The sequence below is a fragment of the Panthera tigris genome, chromosome F2 (assembly GCF_018350195.1).
Source record: "Panthera tigris isolate Pti1 chromosome F2, P.tigris_Pti1_mat1.1, whole genome shotgun sequence".
Classification (NCBI taxonomy): domain Eukaryota; kingdom Metazoa; phylum Chordata; class Mammalia; order Carnivora; family Felidae; genus Panthera; species Panthera tigris.
Genome location: NC_056676.1, coordinates 30,260,647 through 30,274,291, shown reverse-complemented (window position 1 = coordinate 30,274,291; position 13,645 = coordinate 30,260,647). Strand labels below are relative to the sequence as shown.

Sequence of the window (13,645 nt, the reverse complement as noted above, 5' to 3'; positions counted from 1 at the left end):
ATGGAATTTATATTCCAATGCGGTGAGTTAACTGTTAAATACATACTGCCATGTCAAATACTGATTATAGCTGTAAGTGAAAATAAAGCAGGTTTTAGGTAGATTATTACCTGTATGTATCCTTATTAATGCCCAGCAGAAATTTTCTCAAGGGAGCTGGTATAGCTCTGATTCTTTAAAAACTAAATATTCCATAGTGTGGATGTACAGGTCTGTAGATTCTTACTTTGCCATTTTCCTATTGATGAACATTCACTTTGTTTCCAGTTTTGTCTACTGTGCTAAGTAGTCTTGGTCTGGTTTCTTCTTTTTGTGAGATAAATTCCCAGGAGTGTGTTTGTTGGGTCAAAGGGTACGTGTATTTTAAATCTTCATAGATGTTGCTAAGCTGCTTTATGAAGAAGTTGCAACAATTTACATTTCTACTGGCAATAGTTATAATAGCCTTTATTGACTGATTACACTATGCCAGCCATTGATTTTTGGCTTTAAATTTTTTTTTACCTCCCTTAATACAACCTCCTGGTATATTATATATCCTCATTTCACACATGAATGATTTGAAGTTATTTAAGATCACTCGGGTGATAAACCTGCCATCTTACCCAGTTTAATATACTGCCTCTTGTGGCCAGATAGGAGGTACGCTTCCCCTCCTCCCATGGTTTCTAGTAGCTGTTACATGTTTTAATGTGTTCCAGTCTAATGGCTATAAAAAGATACCTTCTAATTGCTTTAATTCGCATGTTCAGTTTGAGCATCTTTTATTATGTTTGTTAGCCATGTGTAGTTGTTCTTTCAATCACCCTTTGATCATTTTTCTTTTTGGTTGTCTGTTAACCCATACTCCTGTCTTTTTATTTTGTTTGGACAACTTCTTATGGAAACTCTGGGAATATAATAGATATTCTTTTTCCAAATCAGATTGATTATAGATATGTTTTCAAAATGTATCAAATATATTGATTTCACTTATGTATCTTGTTGACCTGTGTTTTAATTTTTTCTAAGGTGTGCCTTTTTCTGCTTCCCCGCACCCCCCACTTTGGTTTCTTTAGGATTTTTATTTTTCGGCATTTTGCATTTGTCTTTAATCCATCTGGAATTTGTTTGTAGCATGTAATAGGAGCCGAGGACCCAATCTTCTTTTCTTCCAGTTTTTTAGCTAGTTTTGCCATCACCAATTATTAAATCATTTTTCCTTTTGAAGATGATAGTTGGTATTCCAATTCATGACAAGTTTAAGATTTATTTTTACTGGATCTATTTTTGGATTTCCTATTCTATTCCACTCATATTTTTTTTTTACTCCCAGGTCAGTACCAACTTGATTTGATGCAATAACTCTATAGAATGTTCTAATATATGATAATGTAAGTTCACCTATATTTTTTTTCTTAGCAGTTTTTTTCTTCATATTTATTCATGCTTATTCTATTTAAACTAAAACTTTCTCTGAGATGGGGGGATGGGCAAATCGGGTGAAGGGGAGTGGGACATACAGGCTTTTAGTTATGGAATGAAGAAGTCATGGGAATAAGAGACATAGCATTAGGAATATAGTCAATGACATTGTAATAGCATTGTATAGGGACAGATGGTAGCTATACTTGTGAGCATAGCATAATTGTATAAACTTGTTAAATCACTGCTTTACACCAAAACTAATATAACCTTGTGTATTAATTATACTTAAAAAAAACAAAAAAACAAACCTAGGATTTTTATGGTTATCCTAATGGGACAAGGTTTTAAGTGACAGACTCCAGCAAGTAACGTTAAAGATCATAGGCTCTTTAAAGGGGAAATGGAGAAACTGAGAGAAATCATTATAAACAGCATGAGAACACAGTATGGTCTTTAGAAATGTGGCTTTCCGTGTCCCCCAGTTCCTACAAGGATGTAAGCTGTGAATAATGGTGCCGACAGGAGGTAAAGATTTGGCCATTTATGAGAAGCCCCCTTAGCTATTCTCAAGAGGATTTTTACCCTCTTGATACCTTCCTCTTTATCGTGGAGATTCTGGCCTCTCCCTGCTCACTAGGTATAAGTAACTGATGGAAAACCTCAATACATTATCTAGGGATTTCTGTAAAGTTAAAGTAAAATTCAGTCTCCCAACAAGTTCTGACTATTAGCAAGTCCTGACTGAGTATCATTCCTGAAGGATTCACTTTGGGTTTGTGCTATAGAACATTGTCTTCCTGTCTAATAACCTTGTATGCCTTTTCATTTATTTAAATCGTGTTTTAGTGACTTCTGTAACATTTTGTTTTTCATTTACGTCTTATTCCTTTTCATCCCTAATTATCTCCTGGGTTTTGTTTTGTTGTGAACATAATTTTTCCCCCAACCTCTATATCTAGGTACTTCTAATATAGAGAAAAAAGATGTTCAGTCACATTACCAAATGCTTTTCTTTGCCTTCAATTTCCAGGTAAACAATCACACCCCATTAACATAAGGGTAGTTTTAATTTTTTTAATAATTATACTAGCTGGTTCCCTTTTTTGTACTGTATTATCTAGACTCTCCATTGTAATGTTTTATAATATGATAATAGACATGTGCTAACAATTTTAATTTTTAACATATATAACTAAATACCAATTTGTCTCTCAGAATTTAAAGTTACTTGGTATTGTATCCTCTTGAATGAGACAGGAGTTTGACATGCTTTCTCAAGTTGAATATGTCCTGTCCCATCATCCTTGTTCACACATGATTATTTTTAAGTCAGTACTATAGCTATTTAAATTTGCCAACATATTTTTTTGAATTTCTCCTTTCCTTAGGACTCATTTTTATTTTGGCTAAACTACTGGTAGTTCATTCATTAAGAGTCTTCATTGGTGAACTCTTTGAGTCTTTTTTTTGTCTGAAAGTGCCCTTATTTTGCCCTCACTTGAGCTGGATTGTCCATTAGACTCTCTCAACTCTCTTAATATACTATTCATTTTTCCCTGTTGTCTATTATTGGGGAAACATCTGTCAATCTTATTGCTTTATGAGTAATCAGTCTTTCTCTAGTAGCTTTTAAGAGTTTGGTATTTTCCAATTTCAGTGCAATGTTTCTACATCTGGATTTATTTTAATTACCCAGCTTGGGCCTGGAGGTACATCTTTAATTTCACTTATTTCTTCACTTTTGGAAAATTACAGTCATTTTCTCTGAATATTGCTTTCTTCTGAAATCTTGTTAGACCTATTTTTGGGATGTATAATTTCTATCTTTGTATCTATTTGTGCGGCATTCTAGAGGACTTCCTCAAATCCATCTTCAGATCAATTAAGCCTTTTTATTGACGATTATCAAAATTTCTCCTGTTTGAGTTTATTTCAGAAACTGTACTTAAAAATTTTTATATTTCTCATTGGATCTTCATAGCTTGTCCTATTTCATTTGTTTTTGTTTCATACTTTCTTGTTCCATTTGTATGGATATTTCATAATTTAAAAAACTTTTAGGGGTGCCTGGGTGGCTGTTGGTTAAGTGTCCAACTCTTGATTTTTGGCTCAGGTCCTGATCTCATAGTTGTGAGATCAAGCCCCACTTTGGGCTCTGTGCTGCTAGCCTGTTTGGGTTTCTCTCTCTCCCTCTTCCTCTGCCCCTCTCCCCACCAAATAAATAAACTTTTTAAAAATAAAAAAAAAAAATAACTTTTTATAATGTCTTTTTGAATTCAGTTAGTTCATCTGCCCATAGTAAGGTTAACTTTTGAATTTCCATTTGTAGATTCTGCATGTTCGTCTTGAGTAGGAGGTTCTTCACTGTATCTCACTGTTGTCACTCGCCTCTTCCTTTGGAGCAATTTTGCATTTTCTTCCACTGGCCTTACTCAGGACTTCCATTCCAATCCAAGTTTCAGATTGGCAGTTTGGGCTTTTGCCCTCCAGAGATTTTCAGATTATTGTGGATCCATTTACTGACTTGGAAGATGCTGGCTTTGTTTGCTGTCAAGAGGTTTTATCTGTGCTTCTCTGCCTTTCCTAAATATTACTTTCTGTAAGCAGTAGTCAGCATTCAGCAGTACCTTCTTCAACTTTCTTTCCTGGAGCACAAGTCCCACACTAGCCTCTCCTTCCAAGCAGTGAGCCGGAGCCAGGTACTTTACCTCCATGCAGCACTGTTGCTTCCCATTAACCCACAAGCTGAACTCTTGGCTACTATTTTGTCTTCTGGAACCTTGAGAGTCTGTGGCTCAGCCTACCTATCACTTGTTTGCATTTGTTATGTTTTTGATCCTCAAGCATATTTTGCTTGCGCCTTCCTGCCCACCTTCCTTCCTTTCAGTGAGGCTATAACTTTTACATTCTTTCCTTTTGTATTTACGCTCTTATTACCTTGCTTTGGAGCAGGAACTATTAGGTTATAGAATTGGCCCAAGGCTTGAATTTCTGATCATTTTTTTTCTTTTAATACTTGTTACCTGTTATGACACATTTCACTGGTTTTCAACAAATCTAAATTCCTTTGTGTTTAGATGGAAATCGTGTTGAATCTATTATTTCTTACCATAATTGTGATATTTCCCCTATAATTAAGAGATAATCCAATTATAACAAAATATTTATTGTAGCAGGAATTGGTCTGTAAAGCCACACTTTGTTAAAGCAATTGTTAGGAATTGGGGAAGATCAGGGGCCAAACACCTTGCTCCTCTTTATTTTTCCTCCTGCATTTGTTAACTTAGCAAGAAAATACAATGTAAGGAAGCATATAGGGCATAAAATACTAGAGGAACCGTCTCCAAATCTCTGAATCATTCTGTTTTGTTATGGTACTTATTTTATTGATTGATTGATTGGACCTTTTGTTCTCGAGAGCCCTGCTGCAACTAAATATGTAGTAAGGTCTTTCAGGTGAAATGTTACTATGTATCAGGAAACTTTAAATTGCAAGTGACAGAAGTTTGATAACAATAACTTAATGAAAACAATTTTTTTTTTATCCTATAATGGGGAGTGATGCATTGATCTGATCTCAAGGGATGACTGGATTCCAGGACTCATCATCTTGAAAGAGTCCATCTGTTTCCTTGACTCTTCTCTCTGTGTTGGAGTCCTTTCCCATTTGAGGAAACTTTTCCACATTAGTTCAGGAACAGCTAAGAGGGTTTGGGGGGAATAGATAGGTAACTTCAGGTTTAATTCAATAAGACTTCAAAAAAAAAAAAAAAAAAAAAAAAAAACAACAACCAGATTGCTCTTCCCTCCTTCTAGCTTTTGAACATAAAAAAATCCCAGGAGGGGTGCCTGGGTGGCTCAGTCGGTTAAGCATCTGACTTCAGCTCAGGTCATGATCTCACGGTTTGTGAGTTTGAGCCCCACATCGGGCTCTATGCTGACAGCTCATAGCCTGGAGCCTGCCCCTTCCCTAATCATGCTCTGTCTTTGTCTCTCAAAAATAAACATTAAAACATTTTTTAAAAATCTCAGGAAAAGGCTTTGCTTGGCCTGTTTTACATTACATGCTTCTGTTTGCACAGACCAACCTAGCTAGGGTCTTCAGTCCTCTGCCCATGCATTTAGGTGGATTCATGGGTACTATGATTGGTATTCCCACTAAAAGTTGTATCATTAGAGGGTAGTCCTCTAACCAGGAGAAGACAGGAAGAGAGGTCATGAGACAAAAAGAGATGCCTGTGTCATATACATAATCTATATTTTAACTTTTTATTTTTACAGAAAGAAAGAGTTTACCTTCAGGTTTTCTTACCTAAGGGGAGCAAAGAGAAAAGCAAACCAATGTTCTTTTGCCACCGATGGAGCATTGGAAAAGCCATAGACTTTGCGGCTTCTTTAACCAGTCTCAAAAATGACAATAATAAATTAACAGCTAAGGTAACAACTGGTCATAATTTTTTCGTAAAAGTTTTAGGATACTCTTTTACCAGCATGTTTGTTTATTACAGTATGATTTATTTCCCTTAACAGAAATTAAGGCTATGTCACGTTACTTCAGGAGAAGTCTTACCCTTGGATCATACTTTGGAAACCTGGATCGCTAAGGAGGATTGCCCTTTGTATAATGGTGGAAATATTATCTTGGAATATCTTAATGATGAAGAACAGTTTTTAAAAAATGTTGATTCTTATTTGGATTAGTCATGTAAGGATTCAAGCCAGAAATGATGAGGAAAATTCTCTGTTAAGTCCATTTCTTTTACTACACATATCACATATATTTATTCCTAAAAGTTCCCTTTTAATTTATTTCCATTATGTCATTTCCATTATCAATTTTCAGCTAAATTGAATTTGAGTTTTTGTGTTTTAAGCTATGAACTGACATTCAATTATTAGCAAATTTTTGTAGTTAGCTTTTATTAGGTTATGGTCAGTAACAACAAAAAAGGTATATTTCATTTATTTTAATGTCAGCTGTTGATTGGTTGTGACTCTGCTGCATATCACCATTACTCTAGGATCTAAGCTGAAGGAAGGAATGACTGCATTTTGGATATTGTTCCTTTACGACAGAGGAAGAAAGAGCTGACTTTTAGAAGATACACGTAACATGGCTAAGCCTAGCATCATGAGGCCAGGAAGTATAGCCTTAACTGTATGTCAGTATGTGTAAATTGATGTGTGTACATGAATCATAGGAACTTAGAAGAGTGAATGAGATGGTCTCCAAGTTTTTGGATGAGGAATCTCAGGCTTAGGAAGAGGAAATGGTTTTCTTGGTGTCCCCTAACTGCTTTGGGGCATATCTCTCTGATAAAGATCCTCTTCCAGTAGGATTCACCTTCATTTATGTAAATGTATTACAAATGAGAGGAAAGGTGAGGTAGCACAACTTCATTACAGTGTCTTTATATCAATGCAAAATACATGCCAAAAATAACTATTTTTAAAATGATGCGTCTGATTGGGGCGCCTACGTGGCTCAGTCAGTTAAGCGTCTGACTTTGGCTCAGGTCACCATCTCACCATTCATGAATTTGAGCCCCACATTGAGCTCTGTGCTGACAGCCCAGAGCCTGGAGCCTGCTTCAGATTCTGTGTCTCCCTCTCTCTCTGTCCCTCTCCTGCTCGTGCTCGCTTGAGCTCGCTCTCTCACTCTCAAAAATAAACTTAAAAAAATATATTTAAAATGATGTGTCTGACTGATATATTCCATCAGTACTCAACAAAGTACTACCATATGGAAGGAATAGAAATAATTTCTATTTGTTTTTGTCCCTTGTTGGGGAAGGCTTTGTCCCTTTTCTATTTCAATTATCATGGACACGTATAGTGGTTTTAGGTATAATTAAATAAAGGAATAAACTCAGAATATTCATTTTCTCTCTTCATCTTACTTTCATGCAAGGAACGGAGGTAACTTCTGACTTCGGTCAACTACTGACACATTTGTTTGGTAGGCACTCAAATAACTACTTTACAAACAAGAATTTGATTATAATTGCGGTGGGGAATATGATGAGATATATACATTCTTATAACTATAATACAAAACTCTGTAGCAGGTGCCAGATGAGTAAGAGACAGTAAATATAGCTATGTTCCAGTGGCCCTTTTATCAGAAACTACAGGACCAGAAGTAGAAATAATCCTTAAATATATTCCCAAATACCGGAAAGTTTTAACACAGACTAAATACCTTAGCATCTGTTATAATTACTTACACATAGTAGGTGATCAACACATGCCTCATAAATTGAACTAAAGCTAAATATACCAGGAAAAATAGCAATGAGTGCTGAGAAAAGGGGAAGTAAGGCTGGCAGAGATTGAGGGGGAAAATGAAGAAGAGGTCCTGTCCTTGATTAGAGAAGAGACAAAGCAGCCTGGAGGGACTTGTGTCAATAGTGATACTGATGGTAAGTTAGGTCAGGTCCCAGATAGTGGAGCAGACCAGACAGGTACCAGCATCCTCAGACTCTAGGGACCAGGGGTTCCAGCATGAGTAGTCCCCTAAAGAGAACAAGACTGTGGGGAAGAGAGAAAGTCTCTCTGGCTTCTCATTTCTAAACTACCCTGAAATCAGACAGCCTTCTCAAGCTTTCTTTTTAGGGTTTTTAGTTGAGTAAGTCTGGAGGAAAGAGATTAGATTTCGGCTTGATAAATCCAATCTGTTAAAGCTGTGGCTTTTACATTTTCATAACTACAAGTTCAACAGGTTGTGTTACTCACTAGATACCTTTGTTTTTTGTTTTTGTTTTTGTTTTTACCTTTGTTTAAATTTTTTTTTTAATGTTTATTCATTTTTGAGAAACAGCATGAGCAGGGGAGGGGCAGACAGAGGGAGACAATCTGAAGCAGGCTCCAGGTTCTGAGCTGTCAGCAAGGAGCCCAATGTGGGGCTTAAACCCACAAACCGTGAGATCATGACCTGAGCTGAAGTCATACACTTAACCCACTGAGCCACCCAGGCGCCCCTCACTAGATACCTTTGTATTTTGAAAAGCTTGATAGTCATGCTCCTGCTGGACTTTGGTCCAGCAAAACAATTGTTACCTAAGTTCTATTACTTGAAAAGAATGTTCTGTAGCTTTTTTTAAAACCGGTTTTGCTGCATATGTGATTTATTTAAACTTTCAGAATAATTAGCAAACTTGTTATTTCCCTGCCTTCGTCCTGCTTTTGTGGTTTATGACTCTGGGAGAGGCAAGGAAGTCATTTCTCAGTGTTCTGAATAGAGCAAAGACTGAAAAACTATTTTTCACAAAGAATGAAGAAATGGTCATCAGAAGATCTAGTTAGGAGCTGAGTGGCCAGACTCCAGCCGTCTCTTTTTGCAATTAGATGATCTTAAACTGCTGCAAGTGGTGACTGTGACAAAAACCTTATGACAGGTGAAGATGGAGACACAAATTTGACCATTCAACTATGGGATTCTGAAGGTAGGCAAGAAAGACTCATTCAAGAGGTAATGTTAAAGTCAAAGTGCCTAAACAAAGCAAAGATGGTCTTCAAGGCATTAATGTGTATTGACTGAAATACCCTAGTGCTTATGCTACCAACGTGCTTTTGGTTGCAATATTGAATTGCAGATGTTTCAAACAGTATGAAACACTCCTTTGCCAGTAATTCTTGGCAAATTGGGGCAATTACACAATTTTTTTCTTAGGCCATTTTATGGATTTCTTTGGACACAGAATTTGGTGTTATAAGAGGCACAACATAGGCTTTGGATTTGTAATGACCTACACATGCCCAGGAGGAGTGGGGTCTATTTCTTTGTTCTGCTTCTAGATGGAGATCTCCTTTTTGTCATTTTGGTAACTTCAACATTATTGGCCCTGATAATGATACTTGCCAATTCTTATATATATATATAGTAGGCTGTTAGGGTTACATCACGTACATTTCATGTTGCTGTTTCTAAAATTGTATCCATACTGCTTTTCATCATTCCAACATCAGTTGGAATAGTCCACAAGTGTAGCATACCTGAAAAAGCAAACTTCCTGGAGGGAATAATTAGACCTGAGTTTTATTTTAATGTTTGTAGGGATTTATTTGACTTTCAGAATGTTTCTAGAAATAACCTAGAGGAGCTTTCATGGGATGTCTTAGTTCCTGCTTTGGGTTTGTTATTTGGGTACAACTTTGTTAAAATTTTTGTGCTGCCTGTTCTTGTTTGTAAAATTGTTGCTATTGAAAGTGGGATACCAGTTTCTTAGCTCTGCCATTATTCAATTCTTTTTCACAGTCCAAGGCCGACTTAGCTTCTGTGGCTCCTTTTATAGTGGCCATGTATTCTGGATGTGAAATGTTACTGATCTTTCTGCTTTACAAGGCTAAGAAAAGATGTATTCTTATCATAGAAGATAAAAGGAAAAAGAAATCCCCTGGCCAAACTGCATTACTGAATTCCCACTCTGAATGAGGTACTGTGGGAGATTCAAACAATATCAAAAAATGATGCCTGTTTTCAGTTCACTACAGACCATTAATGTACAGAAATTCAGAGGAAGGTGCCCATTTTTCAAACATGTTGGTTTGGAAATGTTTTAGAGAACTGGATTTGAATAGGACACTTTATTGTCTCTTAAACGGGGAAGGGCAGTAAGAAAATATTCCTTCTGTAGTGATTGTGATCTATCCCAAGTATTTAGGGAAGGGATCTCCATAGAATAGGCAGATAGTAAATGCTCACACAGTGAATGAATATGTAAATTCCTATCTGGGTCTCTCATTGGCTCATCAGAATCAGTACATCTTAAATGTAGCACCTCTGCTGTCATAACTGTGCTTATCTGGTCTTGCACATCTCCCACTCAAGACATTACCATTTACCCTGAAACACAGGGTCATCTCTTCCTCTTCTCCTTTCTTCCTTCATTCTTTCCTTTTTAGTCAAATTATTTCCTACAGAAAGTTTCCTATAATATCTTTTCACCAATCTCTTCATTCCCAGTAATATCACTTTTGTTCTGCCCTAGGTTGTTGCTTCCCTAAACCTTTAACTCACTTTTGGTCCTTCTGTCCACTTTCCAATCACTATCAGGTTAATTTTAAAATCTAACTTTGATCATGTATCTTCCCTGCTGCAAGCTTCTTTGCCTTTTGAATAAAGTTTGTATTTCTTAGTGAGGTGTTTATTATACTCCCTGACTTCACTCTCTCTTTCCAGTTTTATCTCTACTCCCACTTCTTATACACAACCTTGCTCCATTCAAACTGGATGACTTGGTATCTCATGAATATGCCTGTGTTCATGCTATTTCTACAACCTACAAGGAGGCCTACCTCCTCTTTACCTCGATTTTGACTATTCCTACAGACCCGGCTCCAATGTCACCCTCTCCATGAAGCTTCTGCTAATCCCACTTAGCAACCTGTAAGTGAGATTTTCTCTAAATTTTCCTCACAATTGTTTATATTTCATATTTAGCCAACTTGGCTTGTTTTACAGCTGTTTATATTCCTGTCATATTCTGTTTTGCTATAAATTCTTGAACATGAGAATTACAAACATAATATATAAACAACATGATAGTGTAAGCAGTGTTCATTTTGATACTCCCCATGTCTAGCACATTTCCTGTATGCTTATTCAAATAAAGGGCTGAAGTACAGACTAGGCCCCAAATGAATAGTGTGCTTGTTTTATAACACTTCTCAATTTTCAGTGGCAGTTTTTAGTATCTAGTTCATTTGTACTCCTCTCCAAAGATCATGCAGGCATCGATATTGAGAAATATTTCTGTAATCCTGTTCCTCACATTTCCTAGCCCTGGAGTAGGCAAGTTAATCTTTCTATAGTCCAATATCCTCTCCTAAAAAAATGGAGGTGGTAATGTGAACTCTGTCAAATTTTGTGAGAATTGTCAACTAAAGAAAAAGAGGCAAAACTAATGAAAAAATAAAGGTCTTTTCTTTGGAGTCTCACAGTTGCAATTCAGAGAACACAGATTCTGTTAGCAACCAGAAAAGTGTCCCACTCATGTGGGCAAAGCAAGAGTTTATTCTGAGAAAGAATTGGGTTGCTTATGTGATTTTGATAGAGAAAAAACCCCAAAACTTAATTGGTCCCCACCAGTTGAGCTGCTTTCGATTATTCTGACTTTTATTGGTGCTGTCAAATGCAACTAATCTTACTATGTTTTAGTTAACTATTCTGTCTTCATGAAGTTCAAACCAACAGTTTTATGGTCCTAATGCCAGTTCTTTTTAGCAACTACCTATAAAACAGTTGCCACTTTGGACCCAGTTCACGAATTCACTAGTTAGAAAGGAAAATGGAGCTTCAAAATGGGATCTCTCATGTTCAGAAATTTTATTTCACAGAATTAAATGAGATCGTATGTACTTAGAATAGTACCAGCACATGGTACATGTTCAGTGTTAGCTGCTGCTTTTTTATCCTGGTTTAAACTTTGACCCTGAGATAGCTGTTGGTTTGAAATGTTAATCTGGTATCTCTGTATGGAGCCTAAAACTTTGAACATTTTCCTCTATGATATTCACTGTCATACCCATAGTATTAGGGAAATTTTATTTAGTTTGGCAGCTAATACGACAACCCAAATTCTTTTTTTCTAATTTCACCAAACCCAGTATATGAATACCAAGATTTATAAAAGACCTGGTGTGGCATAGTGATAGATGGTTATTTATTCACCTTATAAAATGATAATTGCCTACATGGAATATTTTACTATTGACCCCTTTAAACAGAAACCTCTGCTTAGGAAGTTTATAATTAAGCTTATATAAATTTAACTTACATACATTTTCATGCACACACGTTACTGATTGGGAGACAAGAAATTGCCTTTCTAGTTACACTTTGTCATTAATCTTTATCATTGCATTGTGACCTCGAATAAGACACTTCTCTGCATTTCATTTTTCAAATCTGTAAAATGAACGTATTCAAATGAGGTTTAAGATCTTGCTCAATTCCTTAAGTCTGTGGTTCTGGCCTAAAACTCTAGGACCTAACATCATAGGCAAGGTGATGGGGTGATGTGAAGAAGATTCAGGTTGGTGGGAATTAACCACTCATAGATGCTGTTAAGGCAAAAACAAAAATAAGAGCTTCTTGAGAGCAGGGACAAATGCTATTCTTTGAATTCCCTACCATGTTTACCTCAATGCCTTGAATAGAGTTCTCATTAAACATTGAATTAATTAATGAGCAATATCTATAAATGTCAAGATCATATACTGTGGAACCAGACAATGCCTGGGTCTGCAGTTCCAGTTCTGTCACCAGTTCGGTGACATTGGTCAAGTTACTTAATCTCTCTAGGCCTAAATTCATGTGCAAAGTTGGGATAATGACACTACAATGATATTGTTGTGAAGGTTAAGTGAGTTAATATTAGTCAAAGGTCCTCAGAACAATGCTTAGCCCATAGTAGACTCTATTATTACTCTGTACATACTTGAATGATCTTTAACCTTAAAAGCAGCTGAATGTACACGGATGGAATTTGGAATATATTTTCTCTTACAGATGTATCCTGGAAGACAGGTTTTTACATGGTAAAATTTATCTAATATGGATGGGGATGAAGTTATTCAAGTTACCTTTTTTTTTAAAAAATGAGGGGCATAGAGCATGCTGTCTGATTGCTTGGATTCATACCATTTTATATAGCCTTGATTGGTTAGACAAAAAGATCCAGAGATAGAGGGGTAAGATGCTTTTTTTATAAAGTTTCTTTCCAACCCTCAGGAGGGGGTGATTCTATGATACATTGTTCCAAGAATAAAAATTCTATCTGCAGTTCCAACCTGTTATGTCAAAACACAAAAGCTTGTTAGAGATCCTGGAGACTGCATCCCTGAGGACCTGTACACTGTATGTAAATCTTTATCATTTTAAAATCAAAGTCCACTAAATAATTAACTAATAAAGTCTTGGTATGTGGAATCTGATTTTCCCCCCCCAGTAAAAGGAGTTGCTATTTAAAAGAAGTCAGTTCCAGAGACTTAAGTAGAGTTAACAAGATACCCAAGATTGCTGGGAAAAGAATCACCAAGTTGGTCCCTCTTTTTTCAAATATAGGGTAATTGGGCACTATTACTCCTGCTGATGGGTGACCTTGGCACCTTGTGGCTGGGCAAAGGCCATTCTTCCCCAAACCCCCTCCTTGTATAGTCAGGTGTCTGGGAAAGTATCAGGGGCATTGAGTCTCACCTCTTTTCCATTTTGAGGTTTAGTAGAATTAGAACTCTC

General features: G+C 36.5%; 2 protein-coding genes across 2 annotated transcripts in view; both read left to right on the top strand.

Moving 5' to 3' along the window:
- The window catches only part of ZFAND1 (zinc finger AN1-type containing 1), a 24,322-nt gene extending 17,405 nt beyond the window's left edge, over nucleotides 1-6,917 (top strand). Inside the window, exons 7-8 of the mRNA XM_007073786.3 lie at nucleotides 5,689-5,844; nucleotides 5,938-6,917. Coding sequence (XP_007073848.2) covers nucleotides 5,689-5,844; nucleotides 5,938-6,108 — 327 coding nt within the window. The 3' untranslated portion in view covers nucleotides 6,109-6,917. The remainder of the gene's footprint in view (nucleotides 1-5,688; nucleotides 5,845-5,937) is intronic.
- SLC10A5 (solute carrier family 10 member 5) lies at nucleotides 6,521-13,645 on the top strand. Its single transcript, XM_007073808.3, is given in 10 exon segments — nucleotides 6,521-6,565; nucleotides 8,560-8,713; nucleotides 8,716-8,796; nucleotides 8,799-8,973; nucleotides 8,975-9,134; nucleotides 9,136-9,172; nucleotides 9,175-9,439; nucleotides 9,441-9,493; nucleotides 9,496-9,621; nucleotides 9,624-13,645. Coding segments are annotated over 10 exon segments (1,314 nt in total). The 3' UTR covers nucleotides 9,842-13,645.